Here is a 22,742-nt window from a genome sequence, read left to right on the forward strand (position 1 = left end):
TCTTGTTACCCAAATTGTTTTCACCAAAGTTCATCTTAAGCTTCATTGAGTTCCCTTTACTTGAAACAGCCCTTAAATATTGCTGCTACCAGAGTTTCCATCTTGTTTCACAATCTCTCTGTACATTGGGCAATTTCATTCCCTCCTGTGGCTTTAGATTTCCCTTCCATCCAGATGGCTTACAAATACTGCATTTATAGCCCAGGTCTCCCTCTGAACTGGATATCTGTGTAACTCAGTTCAGTCACTCAGTAGTGTCCGACTCTTTGCAACCCCATAGACAGCAATATGCCAGGCTTCCCTGTCCATCACAAACTCCCAGAGCTTACTCAAACTCATGTCCATCATGTCGGTGATGCCATTCAGCCATCTCATCCTCTGTCTCCCCTTCTCCTGCCCCCAATCCCTCCCAGCATCAGGGTCTTTTCCAATGAGTCAACTCTTCACATGAGGTGGCCAAAGTATTGGAGTTTCAGCTTCAGCATCAGTCCTTCCAATGAATATTCAGGACTGATCTCCTTTGGGATGGACTGGTTGGATCTCCTTGCAGTCTAGGGGACTCTCAAGAGTCTTCTCCAACACCACAGTTCAAAAGCATCAATTCTTCAGCACTCAGCTTTCTTTATGGTCCAACTCTCACATCCATACATGACTATTGGGAAAACCATAGCTTTGACTAGAAGGATCTTTGTGGGCAAAGTAATGTCTCTGCTTTATAATATGCTCTCTAGGTTGGTCTATGTTGTGGCTCAGCTGGTAAAGAATCCACCTGCAATGTGGGAGACCTGGTTTCGATCCCTAGGTTGAGAAGATCCCCTGGAAAAGGGAAAGGCTACCCACTCCAGTATTCTGGCCTGGAGAATTCCATGGACTGTATAGTCCATGGGGTCACAAAGAGTCAGACACGACTGAGTGACTTTCACTTTCACTTTCAGGTTGGTCTGTGTAGCTAGTTGACTGCAAACATCACACAGTTCACATATCCAAACCTTATATCCCATCTTATTGCCAATCCTCTGTTTCTTCTCTTGAATTCTCTGCTTAGTAATTGAAACAATATCTTCCTAATCATTAAACTCAAAAATCTGTAAATCTTCCTAAAGCCCTCTACAGGTCCATCTCCCTCAAAGCCCACAACATCCAATCAATCTGCAAGTTCCATTATTTTGTAAAGTCTCTTATCTCTGTTTCTTCTCCATTCCCACTGCCATGCCCTCTGCCTTGGGCTCTCATCATTTCCATCGGGGCTACTCTGTTAGTCCTCCTATCAGTCTGAGACCTCTAGTTTTGCTCAATTTCACTTCATTCCACACACTTCAGTATGAAGATATATGATAAATCTGACCTTATCACACTGTTGCTTAAATTTGGTGTTGTCTCCCTATAGCCTTCTGAATAACGATCAATCTCCTTAACAGGGAGGAAAAGGTCATTCTTCATCTGGCTTTTAATTGCTACACCACCCTCCGCTTTCTCCTCTGAATCTTTTATTTTGGTTAGATGCCTCTTCTGCAAATTATGCAATAGTCTTTGCTTTTTCTTTCTGTTCAGGTGCTGATTTTGCTGTATCATGTCTACCTTTAGTCGAGTTTCTAGTCATTTTATCTACCATGGAATCCTAAGAAACTAACATCATATATCATGCTAAATAAATAATTGTGTGTTCAGTCATTCAGTTATGTTTGACTCTTTGCAATCCCATGGACTATTGCCCACCAGACTCCTCTGTACATGAGATTTTCCAGATAAGAATAGTTTAGTGGGTTGCATTTCCTCCTCTAGGGAAATAAATGATTACTGAAATAGTAACTAAATTCATGCAGAATACTGACACTCTTTAGAAAAGCAAATGCTTTTTTTTTAATGGAGGGAATAACCCATATTCAAGTGAACATATAATTGGAATTGCCATTAAAGTTGACAGGAAGTGAAAACAGGCTTAATAAACATTCCAACTACTCTCTCTGCATGCATTTAGAAAACTTGGCAGTGAACAAATAAAATTTATTGTATATTTACATGTTAGTTTATCTGTTATATATTGATATTCTTGGGGAACAAGTAAGACTATGCCTATAGAAGCTGCTATCTTGAAAGGAACTATAGTCTGCAATGAACTTATTATGGATTCAAATTTGGAGTCATAGGTAGGAGTCAAATTATGAAGATACTCATATGCCATACTAAGTAACTTGGGCATAATCCTGAGGATGATAAAGGAACCTCTGAGGATCATAACATGGTCAGAGTTGCATTTGAAATCTTTGTGTTTTGTGGAGATGAATTTTGAGGAGACAACAGAGATAATAAGTGAAGAAGGCTATTTTATGGTCCAAGGAGATGATGAAAAACTGAACTCTGTCTGTAATTCTAGAAGCAGAGAAGGAGATAAGAGATGCAGCTCAGCTTAAGAACCAACAGTTCAGTAGTGAATTGGAGACAGTAGAGCATAAGGTCAAGTGCTCAGTTCTGAATAAGACTCCTTGGGTTTGAATTCTGATAAATTCCTTCACTTATCATTTACATGACTCCAGGCAACTTAATTATCTTTCCTGAATCTCAGTTTCTTATCATAAAGTGGGGTAATAATAATATATACTTCATAGGAATTTGGAAAAGATTAAATGTGTTAATAAGTACAAAGTGCTTAGAACAGGGTCCAATGCAAAGTAAACTCACCATAGATGAAAAATATGGAGACATGAAGTCAAAGGAGACCTCCAGTGGATGGTAGGCCATCAGAGAAGACCTGAGATGTGGGTGTGGGTGTGTGTGCATATGCATGTGTGTGTGTGTTGGAAGGGGAGATGGGGAATGTTCCCAAAGAAGAGTTAATTCCAAGAAGAAGATAACGATTGATCTCTGGGTAGAGTTATCTTGCCCAAAATAGATTATATAAAATATATAAATGTGAGGGTGGAGTTTGAACTGGAGACAGAAATTTAGGTACCAACAGCGTATACCAGAGCATCACTGAAGTCTTGAGAGTGCTTAAGGCCAGTCCAGGAGGTGTATAATGAGAGAGGAAAGAACAGAGAGAATGGAATTCTAGAACATGCCAATATTGAAGACCTAGGCAGAGAAGATGATCTTTTGAAGATAATAGAGAACTATATTCATTATCTACTGTTATCTTTCAAATTATCCTGAAATTTAACAGTTAAAAGGGGATGGCTAGGTGTTTGACTAGGTACCTTAGTTGAGGATGACTCATAAGGTTTCAGCAATCTGCTCTTTCCAGGTTCCTTTTGTCAATTAGTGAGAGATGCTTTTAATAATAATAGTAAGTAATGTATTTTTTTATTCTTTATTTGTACATACAAACTTTTAGTGAAACTTCTAATAATTTTTTCTCTTTACTTTTTATTTCCACTCTCTCTCCAAACCTCCTCAGTTTGAACTATGAAGTATTTTCTGAGGTGTTCTATCTCTTCCATTCCCAGGGCCACAAGTAGTGTTTGTTTCTATTCAAGAAGCATCCGTTGATAAATTTTTAAACAGGATAGATTTCTCTAACCCCTATAAAGACCTTCTGGAAGACACAGCCACACTTGCCCCCCTCCTCTGTTTTCAGCTTCTCCAACATCTGTTTATTTGATTCTCATAAAGAAACTTACTTCCATCTTTGTGTCTTCCTGCTTTCTGTAGTCTTGCCTCTTGACCTCTCTTCAAAGGCTTTTGTTCTCTTCAGAATGATCCCACATATTGGTCCGTCTCTGAATGCCTATCATGGAGCTCAGACTTATTTTTGAATGGATGGATTTGGGGCTTTTCAATCCAGCTCTTGTCTCTAGGCTTTCTGGGGGACGACCCAACCCTCACTATTTCAGGCTTTACTCACTACTACCATTTTAGCATAGTGAAACAAGACCATTCAACAGCATTCTAACTGACACCCTGACTAATATTCCTTTATACCAGCAAGCAGTGCTTCACACAACTAAGTTGATCCTTGCCCAGGGCTGGTTCCTTTCTAGCCAATTCAGATGTAAGCACAAGAGCCTACAAATTATGCCACTCTAATCCTACAACCAATTAGAAGACAATGAACTAGGAAGAACTTAGCCTTCTAGAAGAGTTAGAGAGAGAGAGTTTTCCGGTGCCATTTTGTTCAGCTTTGGCACTTCTCAGCATGGAAATTGTGGAAAGAGTGGAATTGTCTTCAATCGCTCCTTAGATTTCAAGGCAATAGAAATTTATTCATCTCACTCTCTTTTTGTTAATTGAAGTATAGTTGATTAACAATGCTGTGTTAGTTTCTGGAGTACAGTAAAGTGATTCAGTTTAATATAGCATACAATATTATTGCATGATATATATATATGTATTAATTTTTCAAGGCCAAATGTTCCAGAAAAACTTTTCCATGAACCTTTTCTTTGTTTACCACAGAGAATTTGTCAAGCCCTCTTTGGCAGTGTAACATAAAAATGAACAATTCTGCCCTGGAATCAGATTTCCTGGGTTTCATTGCTGACTGGGCCACTCCCTAGCTGTGTGATCTTGGACGCATTTTTTAACTTTTATCTTCTTATCTGTAAAATGGGGATAATTTGAGAAATTAAAAGATAGGAAATTAAATATTTATGCAAAATACTTTTAGCAACTATTGACACAGAGTAAGCACTCAAAACATATGTTATGTTAGCTATATTGAAGCTGCATATTAAATTTAATAAATTTTTTATTGTCATCCACTTTTCACCAGGCAATTTACTAAATGGTGAAACTACAGTGGCATGTGGGTAAGATGGGTATGGTCCCTGACTTCTAGGAGTTTACCATCTGAAAGTCTATTAAATAAGCAATTATAAAAGGGAAGAGTTTTTCATTTTGTAAGAAGAACCATGAGAACTTATAGGAAACAGATTTGTTAGTCAGTGGGATGAGGAAACATCTCCTTAAAGAAGTAATGTTTAAGCTCAGACTTGAAATAGTAGTGGGGATTCACCAGACCAAGGGATATATAGTACGTATGTGTGTATGAGTGGGTATAATGTTTGTGTTATGGGAAGGTGGAGGAGGCAGGGGAATTAAAGAAGTTTCCAGAGAGTAAAGACAATATAAACGAGCCCTGTGGTGGGAGGAAACATAGGCGGTGGAAATGGAAAGGAGATCAGCGGGCTGGAGTGTAGATAGGGAGAGACTAACTTGGAACAAATCTGGTTTAGACTTTAATCTCAAAGGCAGTGGGAAGACAAAAATTTTAAGCAGGGAAGTGACATGGTTAGGTTACTCTTCCCCTTTTCATTGAGCACCTTCCTTTAAAGAAAATTATATACATTTCAATCTTTCCCATTAGATGATAACTTTGGGTTTCTTGTCTTAGTCTTCTTGGGTTGCTATAATGAAATACCAGGAACCAGGTAGCTTTGAAACAACAGAAATTTACTGCTCACAGTCCAGGAGACTGGGCATCTCAGATCAGAGAGCTAGCAGGGTCAGGTGAGGGCCCTCTTCTGGGTTACAGACTTCTTGCTGTATCCTCACATGGTTTCCAGGGACTAGGGAGTTCTGTGGAGTCACTTTTATAAAAGCACTAGTCTTTTCATGACCGGCTCCTTCCACAGGCCCCACCTTCTATTAATTATGCCATCCCATTGGGCATTAGGATTTTAACACATGTATTTAAGGGGAGACATACACATTCAGATCTTAGCATTCACCGTGCATAAAAGTCACTCAATGTATGCTACTAAGTCCCATCTGTGTCACTGACTAAAGAGATGACTGTCTCTTTCTAGACAAGAGTTGCAGCCTGCTTCAGGGGACCTCTGGAAAGAGAGTTTAATTGTCGAGATTAACAGCTCTCCTACTGACGCCTGACAGTAACCAAGTTGGCAAAGAAAGTTTTGTTTTATTGAAGTATAGTAGATTTACAGTGTTATGTTAATTTCCGGTGAACAGAAAGCTAATTCAAATATATATATATATATATATATATATATATACACATATATTCTTTTTAAAATTCTTTTCTATTATTGATTACAAGATATTAAATATAGTTTCTTGTGCTATACAGTAAGACCTTGTTGATTATCTATTTTACATATAGTAGCTTGTTATCTGTTAAGCCCAAGCTCCTAATTTATCCCTCTCCTATCCTTTCCTCTTTGGTAGCCAGAAGTTTCTTTTCTATGTCTGTAAGTCTGTTTTGTAAATAAGTTCATGTGTTTTAATTGAAAGTTTTAATTAAACAGCTAACTAAACATCTAGGTTGTTTTAGCTAAACAACTAGTTTTAACTAGTAACAACCAGGTTGTTTTAATTAAACAGCTAGTTTTAACTAAACAACTAGGTTGTTTACTTCAGTCTTTTTCATGCAAAAATGAGCGCAGTTAAAAAAAATCAAAAAGTCCAAACAACATAAAAGATAATGCAAGAAAAAGCAAGCCTGCCACTACTCCAGAGATCTGTCTCTTCACAGTTTGCCTTCCCAAGGGTGAACACTCGGTGGGTTGTCTATTTTTCCAGTAGTTGGCTTCTGAAGGGTTAGCTTTATCATTTCTTTTCTTTCTTTTTTTACACAAATAGAAATATATTGTACATCTGATCTATTATGCAACTTGCTTTTTAATTATCAATATGTTAAGTTTTGAAAGCTTGCTATGTTCTAAGCCCTTCATATACATTATTTCATTGATTTCTCATAGCAACCTTTGGGCCAGGTGTGGTGATTATCCCTATTTTATAGACTAGGGATCAGACTGGGCACAGAGAGGTTATTGTGCAATGTTCTCAAGGTTATCGAATTTGTATTTAAATACTGGCAGTCTCACTTTTGTGCCTTCACTCTTAACTTCTTTGCTCTACTCTCTTTCAAATAAATTGCCTGATTTTTGTCTTTTCATGTTTATTGTGGGTGGTTTTTGTATATTTTCTCTTAGACGAAAGCTGACAAGAACTTCAGAACTGAAAATCGTGAAGAAGAGATACAGGTACTCAGAACTATTATCAAAGAGAAGAAATTAAATTTTAATGCAGATTTAAGTATAAAATATACACCTGTTGAAGCAACTGAAAAGCATAAATGTATGGATTGTGGACATTCTAACAAAGAATACATCTCAAGTCCTTCCAACAAGGGTGCTGAGGCTGCATTTCGATTTACATATTCCAAAGATGAAATTTACAAACTGTTGTCATCATTTTCTTCTAAGCAGGTAAGATCAAACTTTAGCATAGAAAATATAATGGAGTATTTTGCAAACTAACCAAGCATCCTTTTTTAAGTTTAATTGTTTAGAACAGATAGTGCTCATAAGATAGAGAAAAATAATACTCAACAAATCTTCAAATGTGTAGGTAGCTAGAGGGTCCAGAGGAAGAAAGTTAACTGGAGAAAAATCACTTCAATTCAGTAGTAATGTGAGTGTTTGTGGTTACAAATAGAACAAGCATATTAAGAATTCAGAGCATATGTTTTGGGACTCTCCTGGCAATACAGTGGTTAAGACTTTGTGCTTCCACTGTAATGGGCACAGGTTCGATTCCTAGTTAGGAGTAGCTAAGATCCCACATGCCTGTGGTACAGCCAAAAAAAAAAGAGAAGAATTCAGAACATTCTTTCTGACTGAGATTGTGGTAACAGACTGTTTAATCTATATTCTCTTCAGAATTACAATGAAAAATCATGCTCAGGAATTTTTTGGTAATTCATTGCAATGTCTTAAAATGATGACTACTTACTATAAAGTGTACTTCTAAAGTAACAATGCCATGAAATTATATACATTACATATGAAATTGTCTGCTTACTTTGTAATCATTCATTTAATCTGAGACTTTGAAAATGTGTTTGTTTTTTAATATTTAATCCAGGTTTAGTGGTTTGTATCATCTTTGGAATAAATATAGAATATACTTTCCATAATCAGTATGATGCTGGTAAAATGCTCACCTCCCTTTTCTGATATCACAGTCACCTGTTTAGGTATCCTCCTACCACTTAAAAAATAATACTCCTTTACTCTTAGTATTTATGTTATGCCTAATTGTATAATTGTTTTTTTTTAAACTTTTGTATTATGGTATAGCCTATTAACAATGTTGTGATAGTTTTCAAGTCAACAGCTAAGGTACTCAGCCACACATATATACATGTATTCATTCTCCCCCAAACTATCCTGCCATCCAGGCTGCCACATAGCATTGAGCAGAATTCCATGTGCTATACAGTAGGTCCTTGTTGATTATCCATTTTAAATACAGCAGTGTGTACGTGTCCATCCCAAACTCCCTAACTATCCCTAACTCCCAACAACCATATAACTGTTTCTTATAGGTCAGTACATTGCCTCTATTCACATGCACACTCACTCAAAGAGTGCAGTTGGAAAATCCTTGAAGTCATTCAACAACTATTTAATTGTGGACTTACTATGTGGCTAGGCATTGTTCTGGGTGCTTAGAATACATTTGTGAACCAAACTAACAAAGATTCTTGTTCCTCATGGAGCTGAAAGTTTAGCAGGGAAGATAGATAAAAATAAGCATAACAGCAAAAAAGGGAAGCTATAGATTATTTTAAAAATGACAGGTGCTACAGAATAAAATGAAGAGTAGAGTAGCATAAGGCAATCAGGAGTCCTGGGCAGATGGCAGTATTTAGAAAGAAACTTAGGGGACTCCACTGGCAGTTCAGTGATTAAGCATCTGCCTTCTAATGCAAAGGACTTGGGTTCAATACCTGATGAAGAAAATAAAATCCACATGCCACTGGGCAGCTAAGTTTGCACACTACAACTACTGATCCTGTGCACCACAACTAGAGGAGCACATGCTCTGCAATGAAAACTCAGCTCAGCACAAAAAAATTAAAATAAAAAATTAAGGGATTCCCCTGGTGGCTCAGTGGTTAAGACTCCAGGCTCCCAATGCAGGCGGTCCGGGTTCGATCCCTAGTCAGGGAACTAGATCCCATAGGCTGCAACTAAGAGAATGCATGCCACAACTGATAAAAAAAAGAAGAAAAGAAAAGATTTCATGTGCTGCAACTAAGACCTGGAGCAGCTAAATAAATGAATAAATTTAAAAAAAAATTAAAAAGAAGTTTAGGATAGGCTTCACTGAGAAGATAAGATCTGAATAAAGATTTGAAGGAGAGGAAATAGTCAAATATAACTGGCAGAAGGATCTATTAAAGACAAGTCCCTAAGATGGGAACATACTTGCACACTGGGCCAAAGTAAACCAGAAGGAGAATAAGTTAGTGAGATTACCCTGAATCAGATAATAAAAGGACTCACAGCCTATGATAAGAGTTTAATTTTTTTCAGTGAGTGACATGAGGGACCATTGGAATGTTTTGAATAGGAGATTGACATATTTTCATATATTTTAAATGACTACTGTGGATATTGTTGGGACAAGATTATGAAAGTTAGTAGCAAAAGCAAGAAGATTTGTTAAAACCTACTGCAAGAATCTAGGTGAGAGATGATGGCAGTTCAGAAAAGGAAGTTGTAGAGTCAAACGTGACTCAGTTTTTGATCTGAGCAACCAGAAGAATGGAGTTGCTATCAGCTGAGATGGAGAAAACTTCAGGTAGAGCAGGTTTGGAGAAGAAGACCAGTAGTTAAGTTTCAGGTTATGTTTGAGACATCTATTTGACATTCCTTTGGAGACATAAAGTAGTAAGTTGATGTCATGAGTCTGACATTTGGGAAGGAGGTCTGGAATTAAGCTTAAAGTTTGAGAAAGTATGAAAGTCGCTCAGTCATGTCTGACTCTTTGCGACCCCATGGACTATACAGTCCATGAAATTCTCCAGGTCAGAATACTAGAATGGGTAGCCTTTCTCTTCTCCAGGGGATCTTCCCAACCCAGGGATCGAAGCCAGGTCTCCCACATTGCAGGCAGATTCTTTACCAACTGAGTCACAAGCTATTAATAAATAGATGGTTCCTAAAGTCATAGGATTTAATATTGTGTAGGGACAAGGAATGTTAGGTCCAATGAATTAAGGTAAATTGGACGTGGTCAAACAGAAGAGGACAAGGTTGAACATTGACATCTTGGGAATGAGTGAACTAAAATGGATGGGAATGGGCAAATTTAATTCAGATGACCATTATATCTACTACTATGGACAAGAAACCCTTAGTAGAAATGAAGTAGACCAAATAGTCAACAAAAGAGTCTGAAATGCAGTACTTGGGTACAATCTCAAAACCAATAGAATAATCTCAGTTTGTTTCAAAGGCAAACCATTCAACATCACAGTAATCCAAGTTTGTGCCCCAACCATTAATGCCAAAGAAATTGAAGATTACTGGTTCTGTGAAGACCTACAATGCCTTCTTAGAACTGACACTTAATGTCAGGTGTCCTTTTCATCATCAGTTCAGTTGCTTAGTCATGTCCGACTCTTTGCAACCCCATGGACTGTAGCACAACAGGCTTCCCTGTCCATCACCAACGCCTGGAACTTGCTCAAACTCATGTCTATTGAGTCAGTGATGCCATCCAACCAACTCATCCTCTGTCATCCTCTTCTCCTCCTGCCTTCAATCTTTCCCACTTCAGGGTCTTTTCTAATGAGTCAGGTCTTTGCATCAGGTGGCCAAAGTATTGGAGCTTCAGTTTCAGCATCAGTCTGTCCAATGAATAATCAGGACTGATTTCCTTTAGGATTGTTTGGTTTGATCTCCTTTTCATCATAGGGGTTTAGAAGGCAAAAGTAGGAAGTCAAGAGACATCCAGAATAACAGGCAAGTTTAGCCTTGGAGTACAAAATGAAGCAGGGCAAAGGCTAACAGAGTTTTGTCAAGAGAACACACTGGTCATAGCAAACACCCTTTTCCAGCAACTCAAGAGATGGCTCTACACATGGACATCACCAGATGGTCAGTACTGGAATCAGATTGATTATGTTCTTTGCAACCAAAGATAGAGAAGCTCTATGCAGTCAGCAAAAACAAGACCTGGAGCTGACTGTGACTCAAATCATGAGTTCCTTATTGCAAAATTCAGGTTTAAAAAGAAGAAAGTAGAGAAAACCACTAGGCCATTCAGGTATGACCTGAATCAAATCCCTTATGATTACACAGTGGAGGTGATGAATAGATTCAAGGGATTAGGTCTGATATAGTGCCTGAAGAACCATGGATGGAGGCTCATAACATTGTACAGGAGGCAGTGACCAAAACCATTCCAAAGAAAAAGAAATGCAAGAAGGTGAGCTGTTTGTCTGAGGAGGCTTCACAAAGCTGAGGAAAGAAGAGAAGATAAAGGCAAAGGAGAAGAGGAAAGATATATCCAACTGAATTCAGAGTTCCAGAGAATAGAAAGGTGAGATAAGAAGACCTTCTTAAATGAACAATGCAAAGAAATAGAGGAAAACAATAGAATGGGAAAGACTAGAAATCTATTCAGGAAAATTGGAGAAATCAAGGGAATATTTCATGCAAGGGTGGGCACAATAAAGGACAGAAACGGTAAGGACTTAACAGAAGCAGAAGAGATTAAGAAGAGGTGGCAAGAATACAGATAAGAACTATACAAAAAAGGCCTTAATAACCCAGATAACCATGATGGTGTGGTCACTCATCTAAGGCGTGTGTGTCACTCATCTTGGAGTGTGAAGTCAAGTGAAATTTAGGAAGCATTACTACAAAAAAACTAGTGGAGGTGATGGAATTCCAGCTGAGTTATTTCAAGTCCTAAAAGATGTTGTTGTTAAAGTGCTGCACTCAGCATGTCAGCAAATTCAGGAAACTCAGCAATGGCCACAGTACTGGAAAATGTCATTTTTCATTCCAATCCCAAAGAAGGACAATGCAAAAGAATGTTGAAACTACTGTAAAATTGCACTCATTTCACATGCTAGCAAGGTTATACTAAAAATCCTTCAAGCTAGGCTTCAGCAGTCCATGAACTGAGAAATTCCGGATGAACAAGCTGGGTTTCAAAGAGGCAGAGGAACCAGAGATCAAATTGCCAACATCCTTTGGGTCATGGAGAAAGCAAGGGAGTTCTAGAAAAACATCTATTTCTCCTTCATTGACTATGCTAAAGCCTTTGACTGTATAGATCACAGCAAACTGTGGGAAATTCTTATATAGTTGGGAATACCAGACCACTCTACCCATCTCCTGAGAAACCTGTACATGTGTCAAGCAGCAAGAGTTAGAACTTTACATGGAAAAACTGACTGGTTCAAAATTGGGAAAGGAGTTTAAAAAAGGCTATATTTAACTTATATGCAGAGTACATCATGTGAAATGCTGGGCTAGATGACTCACAAGCTGGAGTCAAGATTGCTGGGAGAAATATCAACAACCTCAGATATGCAGATGATACCACTGTAAGAGCAGAAAGTGAAGAGGAAATAAAGAGCTTCTTGATGGGGATGAAAAGGAGAGTAAAAAAGGTGGCTTGAATTCTCAACATGAAAAAGCTAAGATCATGGCATCTGGTCCCATCACTGCATGGCAAGTAGAAGGGGAAAAAGAAGGAGAAGTGATAGATTATCTTTCCTTGGCCTCCAAAATTACTGCAAAAGGTGACTGCAGCCATGAAATTAAAAGATGCTTGCTCCTTGGGAAGTAAACTATGACAAACCTAGACAGCATAGAGACATCACTGTGCTGACAAAATTCCATATAGTCAAAGCTATGATTTTTCCAGAAGTCATGTATGGATGTGAGAGTTCTACCACAGAGGAGGCTGAGAGCTGAAGAATTGTTATTTTGCAATTGTGGTGCTGCAGATGACTCTCCAGACAGCAAGAAGATCAAACCAGTCAATCCTAAAAGAAATAAATCCTGAACATATGTTGGAAGGGCAGTTGGTGAAGTTGAAGCTCCAATACTTTGGCCACCTGATGCGAAGAACCTACTCATTTCCCTGATGCTGGGAAAGACTGAGTTCAATAGAAAAAGTAGGTGGCAGAGGATAAGATGGTTAGATAGCTCATGAATTTGAGCTAACTGTGGGAGATGGTGGAAGACAGAGGAGTCTGGTGTGCTGCAATCCATGGGTCCCATAAAGTAAGATGCAATTAAGCAACTGAATAACAAAATATATAGATGGTTGCTTCAAGCTGTAGGCCTTGGTGAGACCACTAAAAAATTAGTGTGGTTAGGAAAGGGAAGATCAAAGACTAAACTCAAGAAACTTCAATAGAAAGTGGTCTGAGGAACGAGGAGTGAAGGAAAGAGAATGTAGCCAGGGTAATGCCATAGAACCTAATTACTCAAAGTGTGTTCTGTGACCAGTAGAAACAATGTCACTGGGAAGTTAGGATCTCAGACCCTACAACAAACCTACTGAGTCAGAACTGCATTTTGACAAGATTCTCTAGATGTTTATACTGTATGATTTGAGAAGGACTATCCTAGATGACAAAAAAGAAAAGAGTGATGAACTGTGTCAAATGTACTAATATATGTAAGAGGATATGTAGAAGTGACCACTGGCTTTAGCATTATGAAGATCACTGGCACCTTCAGAAGAGGTTTTGAATAAAAGAGAAGTTTTGTTGGGAGTGGAGAGGGCAGCAGCATGACTGGTTTAGATTTAAGAGAAAATGGGAAAAGAATTGGAAACAACCAGACTAGAAAACTCTTTAAAGGAATTTTACTTCTAATTGGGCTTCCCTGGTAGTTCAGCTGGTAAGGAATCTGCCTGCAATGCAGGAGACCCCTGCATTCAGATCTGAATGCAGGTTCAATTTCTGGGCTGGGGAGAGTTCCTGGAGAAGATAGAATACTACCCACTCCAGTATTCTTGAGCTTCCCTGGTGGCTCCGATGGTAAAGAATCCACCCGCGATGCGGGAGACATGGGTTCATTATCTGGGTTGGGAAGATCCCCGGAAGAGGGCGTGGCAGACATTCCAGAATTCTTGCCTGGAGAATCCTCATGGACAGAGGAGCCTGGTGGTCTACAGTCCATGGGGTGACTAAGAGTCGGACATGACTGTAGACTAAACACAATGAGGGCAAAGAAATGGATGGCAAGTGGTCAGACAAGTAAAACCAAGAAATTATTTTATTCCCTTAAGATGGAAGAAACAAGAATGGATTTGGATGGGAATGATCTATCTCTAAAATAAGCTGAACCAAAGAATATAATGTCTTTCTGACAAGATACACCTCTCAATGTTAGCAAATGAAAAGAAATTCAAATATGTTTTGTGCATCTTTGAGATTTTGTTAAGAATTATCATGCAATTAACCAAATGGAAAACATATAAATATGGAATAAGTTTTTTTAAGATTCTTGTTAGATACTGAATCACCCAGTATCAGTTGAAGTTAAGCCCTACAGTGTAAACAGTTGTGCTTCTAAAACATAAAAAAGTTGCTGTGATGTTTATACATACCAAGATTCACCTTTAAAAAAAATAATAAAATGTTTTAAACTCCTATGCAATCAACATGTGTTCACCACAACTACAGCAGGAAAATTTTAAAAGAACCTTCCACAAAATCATGTGATCTGAATTGTGGTTTAGTTTTGCCTGGGACAGTCTATAGCATTGAATCACATAGTTCTTTGTCACCACCCCAGTTTTCCTTGGGAAATGTAAGCCATCATCCCTGGGAACATTTAAGTGCTGAGGTGTTTAGATTGACTTAAAAACTACTTCTTAAAACATTGTCTGTCTTTCCCTGTTATCAAAGCTTCAGAGGACTTAGGAGAAGGCACAGAAAGGCCTGAGACCTAGGTTTTCAGGACCAATCTTTGCCACAGATTTGGGGAAAATAATTTGATACCTTTGTATCCCAGTTTCCTTGTATGTAAAATAAGATTGGGCTTCATATATAATGTCTACATATCCTTCCATTGTTAACATTTTAAGTCAACTTAGTGAGGTATAATTTACATAAAATAAAATGAAAATATTTTAGCATATAGTTCCATGAGTTTTGACTGTTATATCCACCTTTGTAACCACCTCTTCAAACAAATGCAAAATATTTCCATCTCCTCAAGAAAATTCCCTCATGCCCTTTGAATCAATCCCCTACCACCTAGAAAGCAACTGCTGACCAGATTTCTCTGACCACAGCTTAGTTTCACCTCTTCTAGAACTTTATATAAATACAATAGAGTCATATAGTATATGGGCTTCCCAGGTGTCACTGGTGGTAAAGAACCCTCCTGCCAATGCAGGAGCATAAGAGACAAGTTCAATCCCTGGGTTGGGAAGATCCCCTGGAGGAGGGTATGACAACCCACTCCAGTGTTCTTGCCTGGAAAATCCCATGGACAGAGAAGCTTTGCAGGCTTTAGTCCATAGGGTTGCAGAGTTGGACATGACTGAAACAACCATACACACATGCACACATACAGTATAAACTCTTTGGTGTATATTTCACTCAGGAAAATATTTCTGAGATTTATTTGTAGTGTTGTTGTATTGGTAGTTTATTCCCTTTTATTGCTCACTAGTATTCTTTTGTGTGAATAGAGTACAATTTGTCTATTAATTCTTCTGTCAGTGGACATTTGTCATTTTCCATTTTAAGCTATTCTGCTCTAAGTTGCTATAAAAGCCTCTTACAGATCTTTTTGTGAACTGCTTTTACTGATCTTATGTAGAAATGAATTTGCTGGCCATGGAAGTGCTGACTTTTTTAAGAAACTGCCAAACAGTTCTCCAAAGTGGTTGTACCATTTTACCCTTCCACCAGTAATACGTGAGAGTTCCATTTTCTGTACATCTTCATCAACACTTTTGATAGGATTTTTAGTTTGTCGTTCATATGGGTTAAAGTGTTACCTTGCAGTCATGGCTAAAAAACGTATTGACTATGGAAAGTCTAAATTTTGTGAGTTTTGAATTTGAAATAAGGGTGATAAAATTCATGTTTCTTTTCTTCTGCTCTGCAATAAAGGAAAAAATGTATCTGCATGTAAAAGGAAAAGTTCACCTGGGAAGATTTGTGATGAGAAGTCGGGATGTCATGCTGCAAACAACTTTCTTGGATTCTATAAATACTCTGCCAACTACTTATGAAAAAGGGGAATATTTTGCATTTTTGGAAACCTATGGAACCCACTACAGTAGCTCTGGATCTCTTGGAGGATTCTATGAACTAATATATATTTTGGATAAAAAGTCCATGGAGCGGAAAGGTATACTGAGAAATAGAGCTCTAGCTTCCAATGTTGTTTGAATCTACCACTATTTCTAGCACTAACCTCTTCCAGTGTTTAGCACTAAAAATGGTGGTAGAGTTCTATAACCTGCTTCTTTGAAAAAATTCTTTCCCTGCCTTTTGGCCTCTAAAATCCTATCAAACAGCAAGTTGACTTCCACCTCAGACAGGATAACTTGGCCATGTACTACTCAGCAAGGTTACTGAGAAATGCACAAATTCATATTGCAATATAATGTTATTTGGTGATGCTGCTTTTAGTGAAGCACTATTTACAAACGGCTTCCCAGGTGGGGCTAATGGGTAAAGTACCCAGCCGCCAATGCAGGAGACCTAAGAGATGCAGGTTCTATCCCTGAGTTGGGAATAGACCCGAGGAAGGCATGGCAACCCACTCCAGTATTCTTGCCTAGAGAATCCCAAGAACAGAGGAGCCTGGTGGGCTACAGTCCATTGGGTCACAAAGAGTTGGACCTGACAGAGGCAACTTATCACAGTCCACAGCACTATTTACAAGGTGAAAGAAAGTACGAGAGACATCATTTATATAACCTCTTGCTTAATCTGTAGACTGGTTCAATTATATTTGTGCCAATTATCTTCAAAGTATTCTTGAGAATTGGAAAGAAAATGTTGTAAAGTTTCTCCGAGAGTAGAAGGAAGAAGCAGTGGTAACATCATATAAGTCTAAAGCAAGTGTGGAAAATTAGTTTTACCTCATATGATAACAATTCTAACCATAGAGTGGTAGTTGAATTGGGTCCATATTGAGTAGGTTTCTGACCACAGTTGAAATCATAGAAAAGACTCTTATTGATCCTCAGTGTCTGCCATATGTACAGAATAGGTCTGTGATCTACATAATTAAAATCCTAGCCTAAAGACTTCCTCAAAGCCTTTTAAAAATAAACTAAATGCAAATTTTATATGTTAATAAATTTTAATTATTGATTTTGTGGGTAATTATGGCTAATTACAATACTCTTTAAAGAGATGATAGATGTCAGCATATCTTTTTTCTCTGTTCTCAAAGTTTTGGGGTGTATCTCTTAGCAAAGGAAATGTTGCCAAAACCACTTCTATGGCTTCTTATCCTTAACCTCTGTGTCAAGTGAAAATAAAAGGGGGTTCAGTTCTGATCCTAAAGCCTGACCTGTCCCCACAATGGATAAACATTTTGTAGATGAAACAAATCTGAATAGCCAGAACCAATTGTTTTTGATGCCTCAGTCTTGGACCAGTAGAAGCATTGCCAGGGGAAGTGGAGTATGATGTTTCTTGGCTTATATTGCCTCACAAGGCTATTTCTGAGAGATGGTATAAATAGGTCTCTAGGAGCCCTGACTGGTAGGCTATATTGACAGATATCACATGGAGAAAGGGCACAAAAGGGATATGTCTTAAATAACCTGAAAATCAGAAGAGAAGGGTGATCAAATCACAAAGAGCCCTTCAGGCTAAGAGTATTTTGGCTTCCAGGACAAATAACTACATGTTTATATATGTGTGTGTGATCAGAAATGATAAATAAGAGCAAAAGCTATAGGGTCAATGAGCTGAGGCCTGGACAGTTACTCTTAAAGAAATAGTTTCCTCTTTTAAACAGGGGAAGAGATGATAAATTATACACTAAAATAAATATTAGGATTTTTCTTCCTTATTACTGGAGCATCCACACACCACAATGAGTCAGCTCCCAAGACCAGTGTCTACTAAAGAGCATTCATAGGACTAGAACAAAGTGTCATGTATTTAAACCATCTGCTGGTTTAAACCAAAGCTGGTTCCTTAACTGTTTCATGATTCTGTACCCTCATCTGTAAAATGAGGATAATGATAAAGCTTACCTCCAGAGGTTAATGTGAGGATTAAGTTAGTTAATTCCACAAAATACTTAGAATGATGCTGGGCACATAATTATTCAGTACATGTTAGACACTGTCTCCCTTTTATGGTATTAGAGATAAAGGTCTTCACAATAACCACCCTTGTCTGACTCATGTTCCTTTTCACAAGCAGTAAATATATTTGTCCTTTACCATTAAGTTGACAAGCAAAGTCAAAGGAGACCACTAGATTCTAGTATGAGGGCAAAGCGGGGCAGATATAACCTTACAGTTGAGTTCAGTAATAATATCTAGGAATCTAAGTCAGTATGTTTCTTACAAAATAACAAAATTGGAATTTATTGATGATCTTGATAGATATTATCTAATAATTTCTAATTAAATATATTAAACAGGTATTGAACTGAGGGACGTACAGAGATGCCTCGGGTTTAATCTGGATTTGTCTCTGAGGGTTGGAGTTGAAGTTACAGGAAATATTGGTTTAAACCCTTGCTCAAAGAAGGGTAGCGGTGAAACGGGTAAGTATGATCTAACTTACTTGGGTAAAAAGAAGGAAGAAATGTCCATGAGAATTGCCCTGTCACTATGAGTCTTCTTTATTGTCTCGATTCTTTATTTAAAAACAAAACAAAAACTAAAAGTGTTTAAAGCTATTTTACATTTTTTTCTTTCTTTTTATTTTTTTTGGCTGAGCCACACCAGCTTGTGGGATCTTAGTTCTCTGGCTAGGGATCGAACCTGGGCCCTTGGTGGTAAAAGCATATAGTCCCTACCACTGGACTGCCAGGAAATTCCCCAAAACTATTTTATCTTTATAGTGTTTTCCAAATGGCTATAAACAAAAGTAACTTGGGGACATGTATTCAATGGCTGGGCCCTGAAGTGCACAACTCTGGCACAGTGGTCATGGAAGATTTGTATATTTATCATGGCAATGGTAGAATACCAATGGTAGAAAAATATCTTAAGGAAAGTTTTCTTTATTTTCCCCTAATTTTAACAAAGCTTCTGAATGGCCTAGCGGAGGTGTTGTCTGTGTCCATCAAGAGAGGAGAAGGCCAAAGCCATCTCCTTAACACTCTAATTTTCCACCTGACTCAAAATCCCTAATTCATCCTCACCCAACTGGTCAAAAAGTACAAACTTCCAGTTATAAGATAAGCACATACTGTGAATGTAATATACAACATGATGACTCTAGTTAACACTGCTGTGTGATGTGTTTGAAAGTTGCTAAGAGAATAGATCCTAAAAGTTCCCATCACAAGGAAAAAATCGTTTTTGTAACCATATGAGGTGATGTATGTTAACTAAACTTTGTGACAATCATTTTGTAATATATATATGTGTGTATGTCAAGTCATTATGTTGTCCACCTTAAACTTACACAGCGTTATATGTCAATCATATCTCAATAAAACTGGGTGAAAATGGAAAAATCCCTAACCCATCCTTAATGTTAAGTCAGTACATAACTTTTTAAAGAAATACAAATTGCTTGGTATAAATATTACTTCTCTTGCTAGTCATTGGCAGATTTATAATCAAGAGTGGTGCTGGAGTTCTCAATTTTTCATTCTGACCAGAAATACTTAAGAGCATTCTCAGAAATGCAAATGCCTAAGACTCACCTTTAAAGAGTCAGCTGATAGTGGAGAAGTAGAAGAGAGGAAAGCCTAATATTTTTAAAAGCATACCAGTCACGAACATGTGGTCATGAATGGAAACTACTGCTGAAGTGAGAAGAAAGCTGACCTTGCCATCAAATGTCATGATTTCAAAATTTGACCCTGAAGCTTACTGTGTGATCTTGGGCTAGTCACTCCACCTCTCTGAGGTTCAGTTTTCTCATCTATAAAAATAAGGAAGGATAAAAATATCTTCTTGAAATTAGATTTTTAGTTCAAAAAATTCACAACTCTAAATGATTCACCCAAATCTTTTTAAAAGTGGTTTGGTCTGGGAGAGACTGAGGGAGAAATGTGCAAAAAAAAAAAATGTGGTGGAAAAAAATTTTGCTTTTTATTTTATTCTTTTTTATATTCTTTGATATTTTATAATAATAAAATAGTCTTAAAGCGAATTTATACAAAATATAAAATATAATTTTGAAAGTAAGTCTTCAACAAAAAATGCATGCAGTCAAGGTTCATGTTGGACTTCCCTGGTGGTCCAGTAGTTAAGAATCTATCCGCCAGTGCAGGGGATATGGGTTCTATTCCTGGTCTGGGAAGACTTCACATGCTATGGGGCAGCTAAACCTATGCACCACAACTGCTGAAGCCCATGTGCCCAAGAGCCCGTGCTCCGCAACGAGAAAAGCCACTACAATCAGAAGCCCATGCATTGCAACTGGACATTAGCCTCGGCTCACCACAACTAGGGAAAGCCCATGCAGCAATGAAGACCCAGTGCAGCCAAAAATAAATAAATTTAGTTTTTTTAATAAAATAAAAAATTCATCCTCATGTCCCCATGTGTGCCCATGCTTAGGTGATGAACTGCAAATTATTGTGTTGTGTGTGTTCAGTCACCCAGTCGTGTCCAACTCTTTGCAACCCCATGACTACAGCATGCCAGGTCTCTCTGTCCCTCACCATCTTCTGGAGTTTGCCCAAGTTCATGTTCATTTAAATTATTAATGTATCTCAAATATCATTCCATTTATATTTTCTTTAAAAGGATTGAAATCTATAATTGTCTACTAACAAAAATTATCCTTGGATCTCTTCTTGGCCTTTTGGCTAAGATCAAGTGTAAAAATTACCCTTGGAGATTTGGGGTGAAAAAATTATCTAAGTAATATTTATAAGTAAAATTCAATAAATGTACTAGAACTATACCTTGTTAAAGGGTTCAATAAATATTTATCAAATATCACAGAACTATACATGCTTTACTTATGTCTTCTTTCTCTTCTCAGATACGAACCCAGAGGCTGACCTCTTCGATGATGTTATTACATTCATAAGAGGAGGAACCAGAAAATATGCAACTGAGCTGAAAGAGAAACTTCTCCAAGGAGCCAGAATGATTAATGTGACTGACTTTGTAAACTGGGCCTCTTCCTTAAATGATGCTCCGGTGCTCATAAGCCAAAAAGTAAGAAATACTTATTTTCAAATAGAAGATTTTGTCATTTTCTGACTAAATGTAACTTCATCTGAAAGACATGTGAGTATCAAAGTCATGCACTCATACCCATCCCTGAAAGCAGTATGGCATAGAAGAAAGGTGAGGAATGGGCATCAGACCCTCATGGACTGAGTCTCAGTCTCTGTTCCTCACTAGATGAGGAACTTCTGCAACGCTGAGTTCTCCAAGGCTCCATTTTACTCTGAGGACTTAGTATGATTGCTTATATAGAGACTATAGCACAGATTGGTACAAAATAGCTGCCCAGGAATTGTCAGTGCCCTTCCATCTGTGCAAGTTGTTCCTCGCCTTCAGATGACATCATACCACCCTTTTTGACATAGGAGAATCGTATTTATCAGGGGCCTTTGTGAAAGAAAAGTTTATAAGTTCTCAGAAAGTAAGACCAAGGATGAGAAATTCTCATGGTTAGGCAATCCATTCCTTTTTGTTTCTTGATCATAATAGTCTTCAGTTTATAAACCTTTTGTGACTTTACAGTCTGGTGCTTATTCCTAAGGAAAAAAAATGACATTATAACTATTAATATAAAAATATAACTGCCAATGTTATTTAGCCTCATCATTCTCTCCCCAAACTAACTAAAAAGGTATCTGTTTTCCTTTACTGCTTATTTTGTTCCTGATATTGTTAGAAAGTATTTTTCCTACTATCTTCTATAAAAGTGAAAAGGAAAAGTTTTAGTTGCTCCGTCCTGACTCTTTGCAACCCCATGGACTGTAACTCACCAGTCTCCTCTGTCCATGGAATTCTCCAGGTAAGAATACTTGAGTGGGTAGCCATTCCCTTCTCCAGGGAATCTTCCCAACCCAGGAATTGAACCCAGGTCTCCTGCTTTGCAGGCAGATTCTTTACTGTCTGAGCTCTTTTTCCCTGTCAGTTTCACAATTATCTTCCCTCAGGTCAAATTTATCTTTGATTGACCCATACTTCCATTTTATTAATGAGCTATAAAGTTGTTGACATTTTGATAGGATTAGTTATTGGGGAATTGGGTTTCTTCAATCTTCATTACTGTCTTTAAAGAGGGAGTGAAACCACCAAAGCTACCTCATTTACGTGATTGAGAAACTCAGAAACTGCAAAACTGTGATGGAAATCTGAAAATCCAGCCAGTTGTAAATGTGCAAACACATCCATGAAAGACTTCAAATTTTTGTTCAATAGCTAGGATAAAGAGAAGAAACAAGCTAACCAAAATTAAAATCAGAAGAGGCCACTTTTATTTTGTCATATTTAAATAATATTTATATTCATTATCTTGAACTCAGTGAAATAAATCTGTCAGAAGATCTCAAATAGGAAAATAATTGGTTGAGAATTCCTGGTGGTCTAGTAGGTTAGAACTCTGTACTTTCACTGACAAGGGCCTACGTCTGATCTCTGGTGTGGGAACTAAGATCCTACAAGCTGATTGGCCAAAACAAACAAGAAAAGAATTGATTTAGGTAGAAGTTTACATTCAGTTCATGCATTCATTCATGCTCAGTCATGTCTGACTCTATGACCCTATGGACTGTAGTCTACCAGACTCCACTGTCCATGGATTTCTCCAGGCAAGAATACTGCAACAAGTTGCCATTTCCTCCTCCAGGGGATCTTCCCTGGGATCAAACCTATCT

The 22,742-nt window shown here is 37.8% G+C and overlaps 1 protein-coding gene across 5 annotated transcripts in view; it reads left to right on the forward strand.

Annotated features, from left to right (window-relative positions):
• Positions 1-22,742, forward strand: part of C9 (complement C9) — a 64,471-nt gene that overhangs the window by 29,470 nt on the left and 12,259 nt on the right. For 4 of the 5 annotated variants that reach the window (XR_009690573.1, XR_009690572.1, XM_061129896.1 and 1 more), the window contains exons 6-9: positions 6,891-7,166; positions 15,851-16,091; positions 18,357-18,482; positions 20,888-21,066. Coding sequence is in view for 2 of the 5 variants with exons in the window: in XM_061129896.1 (XP_060985879.1) it covers positions 6,891-7,166; positions 15,851-16,091; positions 18,357-18,482; positions 20,888-21,066 (822 nt within the window). In the remaining 3 variants the exon portion in view is untranslated. The remainder of the gene's footprint in view (positions 1-6,890; positions 7,167-15,850; positions 16,092-18,356; positions 18,483-20,887; positions 21,067-22,742) is intronic. The other variant, XR_009690574.1, reaches the window with a different exon arrangement.

This window comes from Dama dama, chromosome 25 (assembly GCF_033118175.1).
Source record: "Dama dama isolate Ldn47 chromosome 25, ASM3311817v1, whole genome shotgun sequence".
NCBI lineage: Eukaryota > Metazoa > Chordata > Mammalia > Artiodactyla > Cervidae > Dama > Dama dama.